This window comes from Nerophis lumbriciformis, linkage group LG04 (assembly GCF_033978685.3).
Source record: "Nerophis lumbriciformis linkage group LG04, RoL_Nlum_v2.1, whole genome shotgun sequence".
In the NCBI taxonomy this organism is placed as follows: Eukaryota; Metazoa; Chordata; class Actinopteri; order Syngnathiformes; family Syngnathidae; genus Nerophis; species Nerophis lumbriciformis.
In genome coordinates this window covers 10749114-10767785 of record NC_084551.2, presented here as the reverse complement: position 1 = coordinate 10767785, position 18672 = coordinate 10749114, and the positions used below count along the sequence as shown (strand labels likewise).

Here is an 18672-nt window from a genome sequence, read left to right as displayed (position 1 = left end):
CGATTAGGTGCCAAGCGCCTGTTCGCTGTTACTGGTGCACTCTGGGAAATGTAGTATACAGAACCAAGACCTGAGATTCAGCTCAACAACGTTATTTGAAGAAATGATCAAATATGTCGGCTAGATGCATTGTTGCAGTTTGTAGCGATACAACTAAAGGAGGGGTCAGTCTGCATACATTCCCAAATAACGGGAATATGAGGAAAGTTTGTACCTCTCCAGTTAAATAGAGTGTAATTTATAGTCCATCCATCCATTTTCTACCGCTTATTCCCTTCGGGGTTGCGGGGGGAGCTGGAGCCTATCTCAGCTACAATCGGGCGGAAGGCGGGGTACACCCTGGACAATCGCAGGGCCAACACAGATAACAACATTCACACTCACATTCACACACTAGGGCCAATTTAGTGTTGCCAATCAACCTATCCCCAGGTGCATGTCTTTGGAGGTGGGAGGAAGCCGGAGTACTCGGTGGGAACCCACGCAGTCACGGGGATAACATGCAAACTCCACACAGAAAGACCCCGAGCGCAGGATCGAACCCAGGACCTTCGTATTGTGAGGCAGACGCACTAACCCCTGTACCACTGTGCTGCCCTGTAATTTATAGTGATTATTTTAATGAGTCTGACTTCTAAAAATAAGGGTTTAAAGGCCTACTGAAATGATTTTTTTTTTATTTAAACGGGGATAGCAGATCCATTCTATGTGTCATACTTGATCATTTCGCGATATTGCCATATTTTTGCTGAAAAGATTTAGTATAGAACAACGACGATAAAGTTCGCAACTTTTGGTCGCTGATAAAAAAAAGCCTTGCCTGTACCGGAAGTAGCGTGACGTAACAAGTTGAAAGTCTCCTCACATTTCCCCATTGTTTACACCAGCAGCGAGAGCGATTGGGACCGAGAAAGCGACGATTACCCCATTAATTTGAGCCAGAATGAAAGATTCGTGGATGAGGAACGTGAGAGTGAAGTATTAGAGTGCAGTGCAGGACGCATCTTTTTTCGCTCTGACCGTAACTTAGGTACAAGGGCTCATTGGATTCCACACTCTCTCCTTTTTCTATTGTGGATCACGGATTTGTATTTTAAACCACCTCGGATACTATATCCTCTTGAAAATGAGAGTCGAGAACGCGAAATGGACATTCACAGTGACTTTTATCTCCACGACAATACATCGGCGAAGCACTTTAGCTACGGAGCTAACGTGATAGCATCGGGCTTAACTGCAGATAGAAACAAAAGAAATAAACCCCTGACTGGAAGGATAGACAGAAAATCAACAATACTTTTAAACCATGGACCTGTAACTACACGGTTAATGCTTTCCAGCCTGGCGAAGCTTAAAAATGCTGTTGCTAACGACGCCATTGAATCTAACTTAGCTACGGACCTCGACAGAGCTGTGATAAAAACATTAGCTCTCCACCTAGCCAACCCTCATCTGCTCATGAAGACCGAAGCTCACCTGCGTTCCAGCGATCGACGGCGCGGCGAAGGACTTCACCCGATCATCGATGCGGTCGGCGGCTAGCGTCGGATGGCGCGTCTGCTATCCAAGTCAAAGTCCTCCTGGTTGTGTTGCTGTAGCCAGACGCTAATACACCGATCGCATCTACAGCTTTCTTCTTTGCAGTCTCCATTGTTCATTAAACAAATTGCAAAAGATTCACCAACACAGATGTCCAGAATACTGTGGAATTTTGCGATGAAAACTGAGCTTTTTGTATTGGATACAATGGCGTCCCAATACTTCCGTTTCAACCATCGACGTCACGCGCATACGTCATCATACCTAGACGTTTTCAACCGGAAGTTTCGCAGGAAATTTAAAATTGCACTTTATAAGTTAACCCGGCCGTATTGGCATGTGTTGCAATGTTAAGATTTCATCATTGATATATAAACTATCAGACTGCGTGGTCATTAGTAGTGGGTTTCAGTAGGCCTTTAATCGGAGATTAGATTGAAAAAAATTTAAAGAGTCAAGCCAAATTCGATTCTAAAAATCTGAAACATTTTCGAGTGGAAAAAGACTGAGTCTGAATCTGAGGGAAAACGAAGAAAGGAGCAGACGTGACAAAAAAAGAAAAAGAAAATAGGCTGGCAGTATTCTATTTTTTGTCCTCTTCTACTGATGTTTTATCAAGATGCTTGAGGAAATACAGAAAGAGCATGAGGAAACAGTCTATGGAAGAGGAGATGGAAGAGCATGAAAGTTTGGAAATGACGACTCTTTTATATTTCATTTTTGTTCATAATGTTAACCAGATCAATTGTAACGTAATCTTGGACCAGGGCTACAAAAACATACAATTAAATGATAAAAATGAATTTTTTACATGCGTTTATCCACACTGTCAATGTGGGGAAATGTGCTCCAGTTCTGTAGATGACGTCACACCAAAAGGGGGCGATATATCAAGTCTGGCAATGGAAAGCGGGTCTTCCAAGTACAGTTAGTTATCTACCAAATACTAAAAACCAGAGGTGGGTAGTAACGCGCTACATTTACTCCGTTACATCTACTTGAGTAACTTTTGGGATAAATTGTACTTCTAAGAGTAGTTTTAATGCAACTTACCTTTACTTTTACTTGAGTATATTTATAGAGAAGAAACGCTACTTTTACTCCGCTACTTTTATCTACATTCAGCTCGCTACTCGCTACTAATTTTTATCGATCTGTTAATGCACGCTTTGTTTGTTTTGGTCTGTCAGACAGACCTTCAAAGTGCCTGCCTTACTGGTGACGTTTCACTCCGTTCCACCAATAAAATGCAGTCACTAGTGACGTTTGACTCCGTTCCACCAATCAAATGCAGTCACTGGTGACGTTGGACCAATCAAACAGAGCCAGGCGGTCACATGACCTGACTTAAACAAGTTGAAAAACTTATTGGGGTGTTACCATTTAGTGGTCAATTGTACGGAATAAGTACTGTACTGTGCAATCTACTAATACAAGTTTCAATCAATCAATCAAAAGTGTGAAGGAAAAAAGACACGTTTTTATTTCAACCGTACATCCCGTCAAAAGCCTAAAGACTGACTGCACAGTTCCTGTCTTCACAATAAAAGTGCCGCTCCATCGCGCCTGCACTTACAAAATAAGAGTCTCCGAAAGCCAGCGCAAACAAGCTAGCAAGCTACGGAATTTGCCGCCAATGTATTTCTTGTAAAGTGTGTGAAAACGAATATTGAAGCTGGACAAATAAAATGCCAAAAACCAACCACTTTCATGTGGTATTAGACAGAAAGGAGGAACTTTTCTTCTCCTCCATTTGAAAACGTGGACGTTACCAGCACTACTGTCTGTTTACAATCAATGCAAGTCATCAGAATCAGGTAACACACCAACTTATATTCTTGTCTTCATGAAAGAAAGGAATCCGTATGTTAAACATGCATGTATATTCATTAAAACACCTTTAACATGTAAACAAAAACGGCAAACTAAATAAATATAAATGATATACTGTATATATCAATTTATGTGTATATAAATATATATATATATATATATATATATATATATATATATATATATATATATACATATACATATATATATATATACATATACATATATATATATATATATATATATATATATATATACATATATACATATATATATATATATAAATGATATACTGTATATATCAATTTATGTGTATATAAATATATATATATATATATATATATATATATATATATATATACATATATATATATATATATATATATACATATATACATATATATATATATATATATATATATATATATATATATATATATATATATATATATATATATATATATGATATGTGTGTGTATGTTACTCATCAGTTACTCAGTACTTGAGTAGTTTTTTCACAACATACTTTTTACTTTTACTCAAGTAAATATTTGGGTGACTACTCATTACTTTTACTTGAGTAATAAATCTCTAAAGTAACAGTACTCTTACTTGAGTACAATTTCTGGCTACTCTACCCACCTCTGCTAAAAACTAATGGGTAATAAAGGAAATTACTCCCAGATTTACCTTTCAGGAGGAAAAATACATTTGGAGAACTTGTTAGTGAAATGTTGGTCATCTGGACGCTGTGGGTCGTCCTTTATTTAACCGTAAAGGGCGTTAAAGAACATGTCACAATGCAACATGTCATCAAGCCTTTTTCTTTCATGAGTGGACTGTGAAACGCAGCTGACAGAATTGCATTCCTATTGTGTTTGCTGTTTTATGTGTGGCTCAGCTCACACCTTAAGCTCCACCTGAGCAAACGCACGCGTAGCTGCTGAGACACGTTTTACGGCACATTTCCAGCTGCGCCTTTTGTGACGAGAAGACAAATCGTCAGAATTAAATACCTTTTTGTTGTGTTCACTTTCAAATTGGATTAAAGAAAATGTAATGCTTATGAATGCAGAAAATAATAAATGTACAGAATGATGGGATCCAAATGTATTCTAAAAGAATCACCTGTGCTAATTTGACTGTAGGAAGTTCTGTCATGAAACAGGTTACTGAGGTAAAGCTACTTGGTGTCAAATGTTCAATTTGAACAGTCAAATGAATACAATTGTACTGGAAATGGGCAGAAGCATGTCAGTAATAAAGCACTGGAAGAAGTGAATTTCACTGTTTTGTCACATTTAGATTACTGTTCTGTAATTTGGTCAAATTCTTAAAATTGCTGAAACTAAAAATTTTTTTTTTTTAAATGCCTATTCAAGACGAGTGTTATAGAAATGAATTCCCAGCTTGCTTGGTTTACTGTACTGTACTGTACTGTACTGTGTATATTTTTAGAGATATTCCTCAAGATGCCACATGTTAATCAATAGAAAGTCACTTTTTAATGTATTAAAATATTTATCTTATATTTCACTTCCTCAATGTTGCATCATGGGAATGAATTCAGTAACTTTTTGTAGACGATTAAAACTTTGTATATTAGGTAGGGGAGTAACGGTACGTGTATTTGTATTGAACCGTTTCGGTACGGGGGTTTCGGTTCGGTTCAGAGGTGTACCGAACGAGTTTCCACACGAGCATATTAAGTAGCCGCCTAAGCTAAAGTCTTAACAAGCTGCTCCGCTTCGTTCTGCCTGTCTCTGTCAGTACTCTACACAACACCCAGCATTGTCCCACCCACACAACCATCTGATTGGTTACAAACAGAGCGGTAACAGCCAATCAGCAGTGCGTATTCAGAGCGGTAACAGCCAATCAGCAGTGACATAAACGTAAACGGCAGCTCAGCTCACTCGCAGTCCTGGCTTGAGGTGAAGGCTAATTAGCTTTTAGCGTAACGTTAGCTCATTTTGCGGTGTGTGTGTTACGGACAGCAAAGCCCTGTCTGTCTGTTATTTCACTTGACCTTTTTCTGTGTTGATTGAGCTGTGTTGAAGCAGCAAAAAAGGACATTATGTTAAATGAAGAGTTTCTGTCTCTGATAGTTGATATAATAATGTAACTGCATCATTAAGCCTACATGAACTCCATGGTGTTAAGGGATGAATAGTCTCTCCTATTGCTATAGTACTATTTTGTCAGCTACAGTTACATTAATCATTAGTAATGGAGCAGCCTAGTTTTGAATGGCAGGGTCCCTGCTATCACATGTTGATACAAATATAACATTTACATAAAACAAATCAACTACAGGCTTCCCAAATGCTGTAATAAATTAAGCATGATGAGTTGAGTTGAAACTGTTGAATGTTGCACTTTTTATATGTAGAAGAAAAGTTTTGTAATTTTATTTAATCTGAGCAACAACTTGAGGCAGTTTAATGTTAATTAACGTGGGCAGAATTATTATAGTGTTCCCAATGTTAAAAGGATAAAGCCATTGTTTACAAATTTGGTAAATAAATAACCAAAACATTTATATTTTGTTGTTTTCTTACTGTACCGAAAATGAACCGAACCGTGACCTCTAAACCGAGGTGCGTACCGAACCGAAATTTTTGTGTACCGTTACACCCCTAATATTTACACAATATTTGTTTTCTTTATACCAAATAGCGAAAGTGAAACCGCTTCTATCAGGACATGATCTTGAGAAATTAATCCACGCCTTTATCTCGACTCGTCTTGACTACTGTAATGCCCTGTATGTAGGCATTAGCCAGGCCTCCCTCGCCCGCCTGCAGCTTGTGCAGAACTCTGCTGCTCGTCTGCTAACACAGACCCCCAGACGTGAGCACATCACCCCTATTTTAGCGTCCCTTCACTGGCTCCCTGTGCGTTATCGAATACATTTTAAACTCCTTTTATTTGTTTTTAAATGTCTAAACAACCTCGCGCCAACCTATCTCTCAGACCTCCTTCAGCCTTACTGCCCCACCCGATCCTTAAGATCAGCCGATCAGCTGCTACTGACGATCCCTGACACAAAGCTGAAGCTTAGAGGTGACAGAGCTTTCGCCGTTGCTGCTCCCAAGCTCTGGAACGACCTACCCCTGAGTGTTAGACAAGCCTCCTCTCTTCCTGTTTTTAAATCTCTCTTAAAAACATACTTTTATTCCATGGCTTTTAACACTGAGTGATATCCATCCTGCAATGGCGCCCCATAATACACCTGCTGTGAACCTGTTTTTATGTTTTTATTTATTCTATTTTATTTATTTATTTTTTATCGTGTTCTGTTTGTGTTGTGTTGGCTCGGTACTCGTTTTATCTTTTAACCTGTCCATTGTACATCACTTTGACTACCCCTGTGGTAAATTTTAAATGTGCTTTATAAATAAAGTTGATTTGATTTGATTTGATTTGAGTTTATGGTCTATATTTGGTTTCTAACTGAATGCGTGCAAAAAATAATGTATACCTTTTTGTAAACAGTATTGTATTGTTATGGCTATTGTGGGATTCTATGCTAGCCTAACGATTATACGTAATATTGTGGCGCTGTTTTTTTTAAATTGTAAATTTAGATTTAGATTTAGATTTATTGGTCCCCTTGGGGAAATTCATTGTCACTGCCGTACATTTAAACAATAGACATTACACATCATCATAAAAAATAACAAAAAGACATCATACATGACCAACACACATTTACAGGCTTGTCAAGTAGTGTAGTGTTATTCGTTATGTATTCATGTGTGTATTCCCTTTTGCCTTGATGTTGTACGTGTATCAAATAAACAAACTTTACATTAGCATCACAGCGAGTCACAATCAGGTGAGATGCTGATGAGACAAAAAAGTCACAAGGTATATGTGTGTGTGTGTGTGTCGGCAGAGCCCTGTGCTACTTGAAACTGGAGAGATTTATGGAGGCCAAGCAAGAATGTGACACGGCGCTCAAAGTGGAGCCAAGCAATAAAAAGGCCTTCTACAGACGAGCGATGGCCAATAAAGGACTTAAGGTGAAACATGATGAATGTTTAACCAAATCTTTTTGTTAACTTTGCCCCTAATTATGAATGTATTTGCAACATTATATTAACCTGATGAATCGTCAACCCTTGCCCCAGGACTACCTGGCGTCCAGCTCAGACCTGCAGGAGGTGCTGCAGCAGGACCCCCACTTGCAGGAGGCAGAGAACGAGCTGGAGGAGGTGACGCTTCTACTCAAGCAAAGTCTGACCAGCGAATCACAAGCTAAACCCAGGAAGGTCATCCCCGTTACAGAGGTACATAGAGCTGGAGTTGTTATTATTATTATTATTATTCGATGGATAATGGAGTCTCTTTTCTTTCAATCTTTGATGCAGACTTGATGAGACCGGAAAATATATTTTTGGGGTTTTGGATGTGTTCCCATCTGTTAGTAGAGTAGAATTGAGTTCATTACTTCAGGGGTATAGCTTGGGGCGGTATAGCTCGGTTGGTAGAGCGGCCGTGCCAGCAACTTCAGGGTTGCAGGTTCGATTCCCGCTTCCGCCATCCTAGTCACTGCTGTTGTGTCCTTGGGCAAGACACTTTACCCACCTGCTCCCAGTGCCACCCACACTGGTTTAAATGTAACTTAGATATTGGGTTTCACAATGTAAAGCGCTTTGAGTCACTTGAGAAAAGCGCTATATAAATATAATTCACTTCACTTCACTTCACTTCTAGGGTTGTCCCAATAACAATAATTTGGTACCGGTACCAAAATGCATTTCGATATTTTTCTAAAGAAAGGGAACCACAAAAAAATGGCATTATAGGCTTTATTTTAACAAAAAATCTTACAGTACATTAAACATATGCTTCTTATTGCAACCGAAGAACAATTGTGTCCTTAAATAAAATAGTGAACATACTAGACAGCTTGTCTTCTAGTAGTAAGTACGCAAACAAAGGCTCCTAATTAGTCTGCTGACGTATGCAGTAACATATTGTGTCATTTCTCATTCTATTACTTTGTCAAAATTATGAGGGACAAGCTGTAAAATATAATTATTAATCCACTTGTTCATTTACTGTTAATATCTGCTTATTTTCCGTTTTAACTTGTTCTATCTACACTTCTCTTAAAATGTAATCATCATTTATTCTTCTGTTTGGATGCTTTACATTACTTTTGGATGATACCACAAATTTAGGTATCAATCCGATACCAAGTCGTTACAGGATCATACATTGGTCATATTCAAAGTCCTCATGTGTCCAGGGACGTATTTCCTGAGATTACAAACATAATGTGAATTTTTAAAAAAGGAAAAAATATTTTGTGACGGTAAAAAATATAGATGTAATTATCAACGACTAGATATGCTATTGTACTTGGTATCATTACAGTGGATGTTAGGTGTAGATCCACCCATGGCATTTGTTTACATTATGGTGCGCTAGCTTTTGTTAGCGGTGACGTCGGTGAGCTGTTGTATCCTCCTACGGTGTGTAGTGAAGCATGTTTAGCTATTCCTCGTCCCGCAGCGATGATAACTGTAAGAAACGTACTTTATTCGTCGCCATGGAGGCGAGGATTAGTGATTTTGAAGTAGCTAAAACACTGCCGACTGCGGATGGATGTTCGCTGCTTGCTAGCTAGCCATGTCTTAAAGCACCTCTTTCTGAGAGTGTTTCAGTGTTATAACTTCGCTTTTATCGTCGGTTTTTAGGCCAAAATGCGTCCGTTCTTCCTTTTCTGTCTACACACATTGTCTGTTTGTAAGTACTCCATGATTGTGCGCTGCCGAACATGCTCCTCTGCTCGTAAAACCAGCAATGTCACGACGCAGCGTCATGCCCGGGAACCGGTACTTTTTAAACAGAGTACCGTACCGTTTTTGATTCATTAGTACCGCGATACTATACTAGTACCGGTATACCGTACAACCCTACTTCAGTCTAGTGCAGGGGTGCTCACACTTTTTCTGCAGGCGAGCTACTTTTCAATTGATCAAGTCGTGGGGATCTACCTCATTCATATATATAATTTATATTTACTTATTTATGAAATATATGTTTTTGTTAACAAGTTAAAGGTGTTTAATGATAATACAAGTATGTTTAATACATATAGTTAATATTGTTAACAAGTTAAAGGTGTTTAAAGATAATGCAAGCATGTTTAACACATAGTTAATATTGTTAACAACTTAAAGGTGGTTAAAGATAATACAAGCATGTTTAACACATATAGTTAATATTGTTAACAAGTTAAAGGTGGTTAAAGATAATACAAGCATGTTTAACACATATAGTTAATATTGTTAACAAGATAAAGGTGGTTAAAGATAATACAAGCATGTTTAACACATATAGATTCCTTTCTTTCATGAAAACAAGAATATAAGTTGGTGTATTACCTGATTGTGATGACTTGCATTGATTGGAATCAGACAGTGGTGATGATAACGTCCGCATTTTCGAATGGAGGAGAAAAAAAGTCCTCCTTTCTGTCCAATACCACATGAAAGTGGTTGGTTTTTGGCATCTTATTTGTCCAGCTTCCGTACTCCTTTGTATACACTTTACAAGAAATACATTGTCGGCAAACTCCGTAGCTTGCTAGCTTGTGCACGCCAGCTTTCTGAGACTCTTATTTTGGTAGCGCAGGCAGGATGAAGCAGAGCTTTTATTGTGCAACTGTGCAGTCGGTCTTTGGAGTTTTGACGGCAGGTACGGCGCCAGAGTCTGTTGAAATAAAGTGTTTCTCGTCTTCCAGTCGGTAATTTTAATGAGCTGGCAGCAGCCAGCGTCATCTCAGAAGACCCTCGGGTGCCGTGAATGTCAATCAAGTGACGAAAGTGACGTCATAGTGAAGATTTATGATCGCTCATTTTTAGGACTATTTTTTTAATGCCTGGCTGGTGATCGACTGACACACACTCCGAGATCGACCGGTAGATCGCGATCGACGTAATGAGCACCCCTGGTCTAGTGCATAGTTCCTCGGTCTTGGCATACAATAATAACACCTGATAATTAGACCTAATACGTGCATTATAAAGTCCTTCACAAAGCAGAACTGACAAGTGAAGATAAGTGAAGAAGTTCAAAGAAGGGTAAAAGTTAAGACCGATAAGGGCGGTGAAACCTCACCCAACCATAGATCTAAAGTCCATGAGTTCAGTAAACACTAATCATCAAAGAGAGTATTGCAATAACGCTACTGCCTCTGGATTTAAGCAGAAAACATTTTTCATGTCTGGTATGTCGTCCATTTTTGACAAATGAAGCAGAAACATTGAAGTCAGTCCTATTTCTAACAGGCAGAACTTGTAATAAAGTGTGCCTTCAACTTCATTAAATACCACACCCAGTTCTTAATGTCACACCTGTTTTTCAGGTGTCACGGGGCGGCGTGGCCAAGTTGGTAGAGTGGCCGTGCCAGCAATCGGAGGGTTGCTGGTTACTGGGGTTCAATCCCCACCTTCTACCATCCTAGTCAAGTCCGTTGTGTCCTTGGGCAAGACACTTCACCCTTGCTCCTGATGGCTGCTGGTTAGCGCCTTGCATGGCAGCTCCCGCCATCAGTGTGTGAATGTGTGTGTGAATGGGTGAATGTGGAAATACTGTCAAAGCACTTTGAGTATCTTGAAGGTAGAAAAGCGCTATACAAGTATAACCCATTTATCATTTATTATAAATTACACAGAGCGGCCCTAAAGTTCCTATAATAAATGCATTTACAGTATAATATGAAACAATAGTGTAATATAAATAAATCGGTATTCATTTGATTAATTGTAAGATACTTTATATACAGTCGTCTCTCGTTTGCAGGTTCAGTCTATTGCACTTTCTTTTTTAAATCTTGAATAAAGTATTTTCAGGCATAAAAATGGCTAAATATTAACAAATAATATCAATACTACGGTGGTATTGTCCGCTAGATGAGACCATGGCCGCTAAAGTCAGTACAGCATATGCCAGAGATATCAAACTGGCGGCCCGGGAAAGACACCACACCAGCCCCAGAGTTCATCCATCCATCCATCCATTTTCTACTGCTTAATCCCTTCGGGGTCGCTGGAGCCTATCTCAGCTACAATCGGGCAGTTCAAAGATTAATATATTTGCAGCAAATTAAACATAATTCAAACACTAAAGCACTCCTGTTGTATCCAAAAACTTGGATGAGTGTAAATCTTTGCATTGACATTTTAACCCCCAAAGGCCAGCGTTAACTATAAGCAGACCACGCACTGTGGGTCGCGTCATGTCATCCGTGGGAGAGGAGGGGCATGTAAAATGTCAATGAATGGATGACCAGGTGTTTCAAATGAAATTTTACTCCAAACTTATTCCTAGCCCTTTCCTGCTCCATGACTGTTAAGGATGTAGTGGCGAATTTCCCCTGACAAAGTCACGCACAGTCCTGTACTTGTTTTGTAAGCCAGATGTACTGGCTTAGACCCCAGGTAGGAACTGTGGCAGAAAGGTTTGCTAATTTGTTTTAATTATGTTAAATTTGTTTGTTTTTTTGCAACTAAAATAACTCTTAATTAGGTCCATGCATCTAATTAAATTCTGGAAATGTGGCCCGCAAAACAATTGAGTTGAATATCCATGCCCTAGTGTGTTACACAAGTATTATTAAAGACTAGAGATGTCCAATAATGGCTTTTTTGCCCATATCCGATATTGTCCAACTTTTAATTACCGATTCCGATATCAACCGATACCAATATATATAGTCGTGGAATTAACACATTATTATGCCTAATTTTGTTGTGATGCCCCGCTGGATGCATTAAACAATGTAACTTTACCATGAATTGATTAACGTGGACCCCGACTTAAAACAAGTTGAAAAACGTATTCGGGTGTTACCATTTAGTGGTCGATTGTACGGAATATGTACTGTACTGTGCAATCTACTAATACAAGTTTCAATCAATCAATCAAAAACAAGGTTTTCCAAAATAAGAGAACAACTTCAACTCCAGTTATGGAAAAAAGTGCCAACATGGCACTGCCATATTTATCATTGAAGTCACAAAGTGCATTATTTTTTTTAACATGCCTCAAAACAGCAGCTTGGAATTTGGGACATGCTCTCCCTGAGATAATCCTAATACCCACTACAACTATGGGAAATACTATACTTTGACTTTCACAAAGTGCATAATTAAAAAAAAAATTTTTTTTTTTAAACATGCCTCAAAACAACAGCTACAAACACAATGAAGGCACACAGCTTCAGTCCAGAGTATACTAGAGCATACTTGTCAACAGAGGTGGGTAGAGTAGCCAGAAATTGTACTCAAGTAAGAGTACTGTTACTTTAGAGATTTATTACTCAAGTAAAAGTAAGGAGTAGTCACCCAAATATTTACTTGAGTAAAAGTAAAAAGTATGTTGTGAAAAAACTACTCAAGTACTGAGTAACTGATGAGTAACATACACACACATATCATATATATATATATATATATATACATATATATATATACACATATACATATATATACACACACATATATATACAGTATATTTATATTTATATATTTTGCCGTTTTTGTTTACATGTTAAAGGTGTTTTAATGAATATACATGCATGTTTAACACATATAGATTCCTTTCTTTCATGAAGACAAGAATATAAGTTGGTGTATTACCTGATTCTGATTACTTGCATTGATTGTAATCAGACCGTAGTGCTGATAGCGTCCACGTTTTCAAATGGAGGAGGAAAAAAGTTCCTCCTTTCTGTCTAATACCACATGAAAGTGGTTGGTTTTTGGCACCTTATTTGTCCAGCTTCCATATTCGTTTTTATACACTTTACAAGAAATACATTGGCGGCAAACTCCGTAGCTTGCTAGCTTGTTTGCACTGGCTTTCGGAGACTCTTGTTTTGAAAGCGCAGGCGCGATGGAGCGGCACTTTTATTGTGAAGACAGGAACTGTGCAGTCAGTCTTTATGCTTTTGACAGGATGTATGATTGAAATAAAAAAGGGTCTTTTTTCCTTCACACTTTTGATTGATTGATTGAAACTTTTATTAGTAGATTGCACAGTACAGTATATATTCCGTACAATTGACCACTAAATGGTAACACCCGAATAAGTTTTTCAACTTGTTTAAGTCAGGTCATGTGACCGCCTGGCTCTGTTTGATTGGTCCAACGTCACCAGTGACTGCATCTGATTGGTGGAACGGAGTGAACGTCACCAGTGACTGTTTTTGTTGAAACGCAGGCACTATGACAGACCAAAACAAACAAAGCGTGCATTAACAGATCGATAAAAATTAGTAGCGAGTAGCGAGCTGAATGTAGATAAAAGTAGCGGAGTAAAAGTAGCGTTTCTTCTCTATAAATATACTCAAGTAAAAGTAAAAGTATGTTGCATTAAAACTACTCTTAGAAGTACAATTTATCCCAAAAGTTACTCAAGTAGATGTAACGGAGTAAATGTAGCGCGTTACTACCCACCTCTGCTTGTCAACCTTGAGACCCCCGAATTCGGGAGATGGGGGGGTTTTGAGGTGGGGGGTGGGGAGGTATGGGGTTGAGGTGGGGTGTATATTGTAGCGTCCCGAAAGAGTTAGTGCTGCAAGGGGTTCTGGGTATTTGTTCTGTTGTGTTTATGTTGTGTTACGGTGCGGATGTTCTCCCGAAATGTGTTTGTCATTCTTGTTTGGTGTGAGTTCACAGTGTGGCGCATATTTGTAACAGTGTTAAAGTTGTTTCTACGGCCACCCTCAGTGTGACCTGTATGGCTATTGATCAAGTAAGTAAGTTCACTTCTGTGTGTGTAAAAGCCGCATATGTTTTGTGACTGGACCGGCACGCTGTTTTGTATGGAGGAAAAGCGGACGTGACGACAGGTTGTAGAGGACGCTAAAGACAGTGCCTTTAAGGCACGCCCCCAATAATGCTGTCCGGGTGGAAATCGGGAGAATGGTTGCCCCGGGAGATTTTCGGGAGGGGCACTGAAATTCGGGAGTCTCCCGGGAAAATCGGGAGGTTGAAACCGATACCGATAATTTCCGATATTACATTTTAAAGCATTTATCGGCCGATCTATATTAAAGACCGAAATTGGGCCACAAACAAAATGTTGTTTAGGGCCACAAAAAGCCTGTTCACCGCCTCCCCTCAATGTAATGGTCTTTGTCCTCCTCCGCAGGTGACGGGCGATCACGAAGCATCAAGTGTTCCAAGTTCTGACACTTGTTTCAGGGAAGAGTTCAGCCATAAACTGCAAACAAGCAATGCCTACGAGTTTGGCCAAGCTTTAAACATCGCCTGCAGCAGCGGCAACATGGCAGCATGCGCCGACTTGCTGGCTTCGACTGCTCCGGAGAAGCTTCCGCAGTTTTTGAGCACTCAGCTCAGCGGGCAGACCATTAGCTTCATCATGAAGGTGCTGGACTCGCACCTCCTGGAGAAAGACCCTAACCTAGTCTACCAACACCTCAGTCATCTACACACTGCGGACAGGTTCTCGGTAGGAGGATCTTTATGGTTTTTAAACGCCCCCCACATTTTTCCATCTCCACGCGGTTCTTATTTTACGAGTGATGAATGACAAATATTTTGTTTCCTTCAGATCGCGCTGATCCTGCTGGAGAAGGACGAGCGCTCCCACATAGGCCAGCTGTTCGAGCGCCTGTCTGCCGTGGAGAGTGCAGACTTCACCCAGAATGACGTCCAGAACCTGGCCAACAAATACATCTAAAGCGTCCACATCGTCGTCGCCCGCATCAGCTGCTGCACCTGCACCACAACTCTTGGATCTATGCAAAAACCGCACGATAAGAGAATGTGTCCCAAAGCAATACATTTAAACACTGCTGGAAATGATCTGAGACTATGTTTAAAGTGACTGCATCAAAAAAAGATCTATATTTTTTACAAAGAATTGCTTTTGTACCACTCTAACCATTCAAGTATGCACAGTACTTTGGACCTTGAGGGTATTGATCAATTGGGTCCAAAATAAGTTGGGTTTCTCAGTTACTTGTGGACTGCAGTCTTTGAATATCCAAATGTTTATAATAGAGGAGCATGATGACTTTTATTTCAGGGAATTTGCCATGAAGCTATTTAAGACATTCCTTGCTGTAGAGGAAGATCACCACGTTCTATAACCGTATTGTTGTTATAAAAGACATTTACTGTAGGTCTGCATGATCATCTTTAGTACTGTTAAGTACAGTATGGCAAACCCCAGCTGTTCAACTGCTGAAAATACAGCTTTAAACTAACCCATGTTGTCATTCTTTAAGCGACCGTTACAAAGGCAGTGCTTAATCAGGGTCTCTGTAGGTTTCAACAAGTCAAATTTAAGACTTTTAAGACCATATTGGAAATAATTTGACCATTTCACATCCATACGGACAAAAAAGTACAAAGACAAAGGAAAATTGGAGGGCCAGAATGAATTGTGAGTACCGTATTTTCCGGACTATAAGGCACAATTAAAATCCTTTTTTCCCCTCAAAACTTGACAGTGCACCTTATAACCCATCCATCCATCTTCTTCCGCTTATCCGAGGTCGGGTCGCGGGGGCAGCAGCCTAAGCAGGGAAGCCAAGACTTCCCTCTCCCCAGCCACTTCGTCCAGCTCTTCCTGTGGGACCCCGAGGCGTTCCCAGGCCAGTCGGGAGACATAGTCTTCCCAACGTGTCCTGGGTCTTCCCCGCGGCCTCCTACCGGTCGGACGTGCCCTAAACACCTCCCTAGGGAGGCGTTCGGGTGGCATCCTGACCAGATGCCCGAAACACCTCATCTGGCTCCTCGATGTGGAGGAGCAGCGGCTTTACTTTGAGCTCCTCCCGGATGGCAGAGCTTCTCACCCTATCTCTAAGGGAGAGCCCCGCCACCCGGCGGAGGAAACTCATTTCGGCCGCTTGTACCCGTGATCTTGTCCTTTCGATCATAACCCAAAGCTCATGACCATAGGTGAGGATGGGAACGTAGATCGACCGGTAAATTGAGAGCTTTGCCTTCCGGCTCAGCTCCTTCTTCACCACAACGGATCGATACAGCGTCCGCATTACTGAAGACGCCGCACCAATCCGCCTATCGATCTCACGATCCACTCTTCCCTCACTCGTGAACAAGACTCCGAGGTACTTGAACTCCTCCACTTGGGGCAAGATCTCCTCCCCAACCCGGGGATGGCACTCCACCCTTTTCCGGGCGAGAACCATGGACTCGGACTTGGAGGTGCTGATTCTCATCCCAGTCGCTTCACACTCAGCTGCGAACCGATCCAGTGAGAGCTGAAGATCCTGGCCAGATGAAGCCATCAGGACCACATCATCTGCAAAAAGCAGAGACCTAATCCTGCAGCCACCAAACCAGATCCCCTCAACGCCTTGACTGCGCCTAGAAATTCTGTCCATAAAAGTTATGAACAGAATCCGTGACAAAGGGCAGCCTTGGCGGAGTCCAACCCTCACTGGAAACGTGTCCGACTTACTACTGATCAGTGCCAGAGCTTGGTCCGCATTGCCGGTAGTAAGTCGGACCTTATAACCCGTTGCGCCTAATGTACGGAATAATTCTGGTTTTGCTTACCGACCTTGAAGCAATTTTATTTGGTACATGTGACCAGTCATACATAAGAGATACATGTAGACCGCACTATGATGGCAATATGACTCAAGTAAACAACACCAACATTTTATATGTTCCATTGAGAATATAGAACATTACACACGGCACTCAAAAATCTATCAAAATGTTTTAGTACGAGTTTGGTACGCTATGAAGCCGCACCGCTTGATGTGCTTCAACATACGCGTATTATTATGGTGTGTGTATAAGTTCAGACATATTATCTGCGATGAGGTGGCGACCTGTCCAGGGTGTACGCCGCCTTCCGCCCGTGTGCAGCTGGGATAGGCTCCAGCACCCTCCGTGACCCAGAAAGTGGCCGGTGGTAGAAAATGGATGGATGGATTATCTGGCGTTTTGTTTCGCAATATTATGCAAAAGCCACTTTTCTTACCTTCTGATCTGTATTTTGGATCTGCATAAATCCTGAAAGATTGCCTTTGTCGTCCGTGCCGACTCTGTAGTCGATAAGCTTCTTTTTCTCTACCTTCTTGTTATGGGACATTCATCCTCCGCTGTTGCCATTTCTAATATAAAGTAGCGTAAAGTTCTTACTTATATCCAGAGGTGGGTAGAGTAGCCAGAAATTGTACTCAAGTAAGAGTACTGTTACTTTAGAGATTTATTACTCAAGTAAAAGTAAGGAGTAGTCACCCAAATATTTACTTGAGTAAAAGTAAAAAGTATGTTGTGAAAAAACTACTCAAGTACTGAGTAACTGATGAGTAACATACACACACATATCATATATATATATATATATATATATATATATATATATATATATATATATATATATATATATTTATATATTTATATACACATAAATTGATGTATACAATACATCATTTATATTTATTTAGTTTGCCGTTTTTGTTTACATGTTAAAGGTGTTTTAATGAATATACATGCATGTTTAACATACGGATTCCTTTCTTTCATGAAGACAAGAATATAAGTTGGTGTATTACCTGATTCTGATGACTTGCATTGATTGTAATCAGACAGTAGTGATGATAACGTCCACGTTTTCAAATGGAGGAGAAGAAAAGTTCCTCCTTTCTGTCTAATACCACATGAAAGTGGTTGGTTTTTGGCATTTTATTTGTCCAGCTTCCATATTCGTTTTCACACACTTTACAAGAAATACATTGGCGGCAAATTCCGTAGCTTGCTAGCTTGTTTGCGCTGGCTTTCGGAGACTCTTATTTTGAAAGCGCAGGCGTGATGGAGCGGCACTTTTATTGTGAAGACAGGAACTGTGCAGTCAGTCTTTAGGCTTTTGACGGGATGTACGGTTGAAATAAAAAAGTGTCTTTTTTCCTTCACACTTTTGATTGATTGATTGAAACTTGTATTAGTAGATTGCACAGTACAGTACTTATTCCGTACAATTGACCACTAAATGGTAACACCCCAATAAGTTTTTGAACTTGTTTAAGTCAGGTCATGTGACCGCCTGGCTCTGTTTGATTGGTCCAACGTCACAAGTGACTGCATTTGATTGGTGGAACGGAGTCAAACGTCACTAGTGACTGCATTTGATTGGTGGAACGGAGTGAAACGTCACCAGTAACGCAGGCACTATGAAGGTCTGTCTGACAGACCAAAACAAACAAAGCGTGCATTAACAGATCGATAAAAATTAGTAGCGAGTAGCGAGCTGAATGTAGATAAAAGTAGCGGA

General features: G+C 40.1%; 1 protein-coding gene across 3 annotated transcripts in view; it reads left to right on the top strand.

Moving 5' to 3' along the window:
- The window catches only part of spag1b (sperm associated antigen 1b), a 48203-nt gene extending 32574 nt beyond the window's left edge, over nt 1-15629 (top strand). For all 3 annotated transcript variants that reach the window (XM_061948755.2, XM_061948771.2, XM_061948762.2), the window contains 4 exons: nt 7274-7400; nt 7509-7667; nt 14548-14868; nt 14971-15629. In XM_061948755.2, the coding sequence (XP_061804739.2) occupies nt 7274-7400; nt 7509-7667; nt 14548-14868; nt 14971-15099 (736 nt within the window). In that variant the 3' untranslated portion in view covers nt 15100-15629. The remainder of the gene's footprint in view (nt 1-7273; nt 7401-7508; nt 7668-14547; nt 14869-14970) is intronic.
- Nucleotides 15630-18672: the final 3043 nt, after the last annotated feature.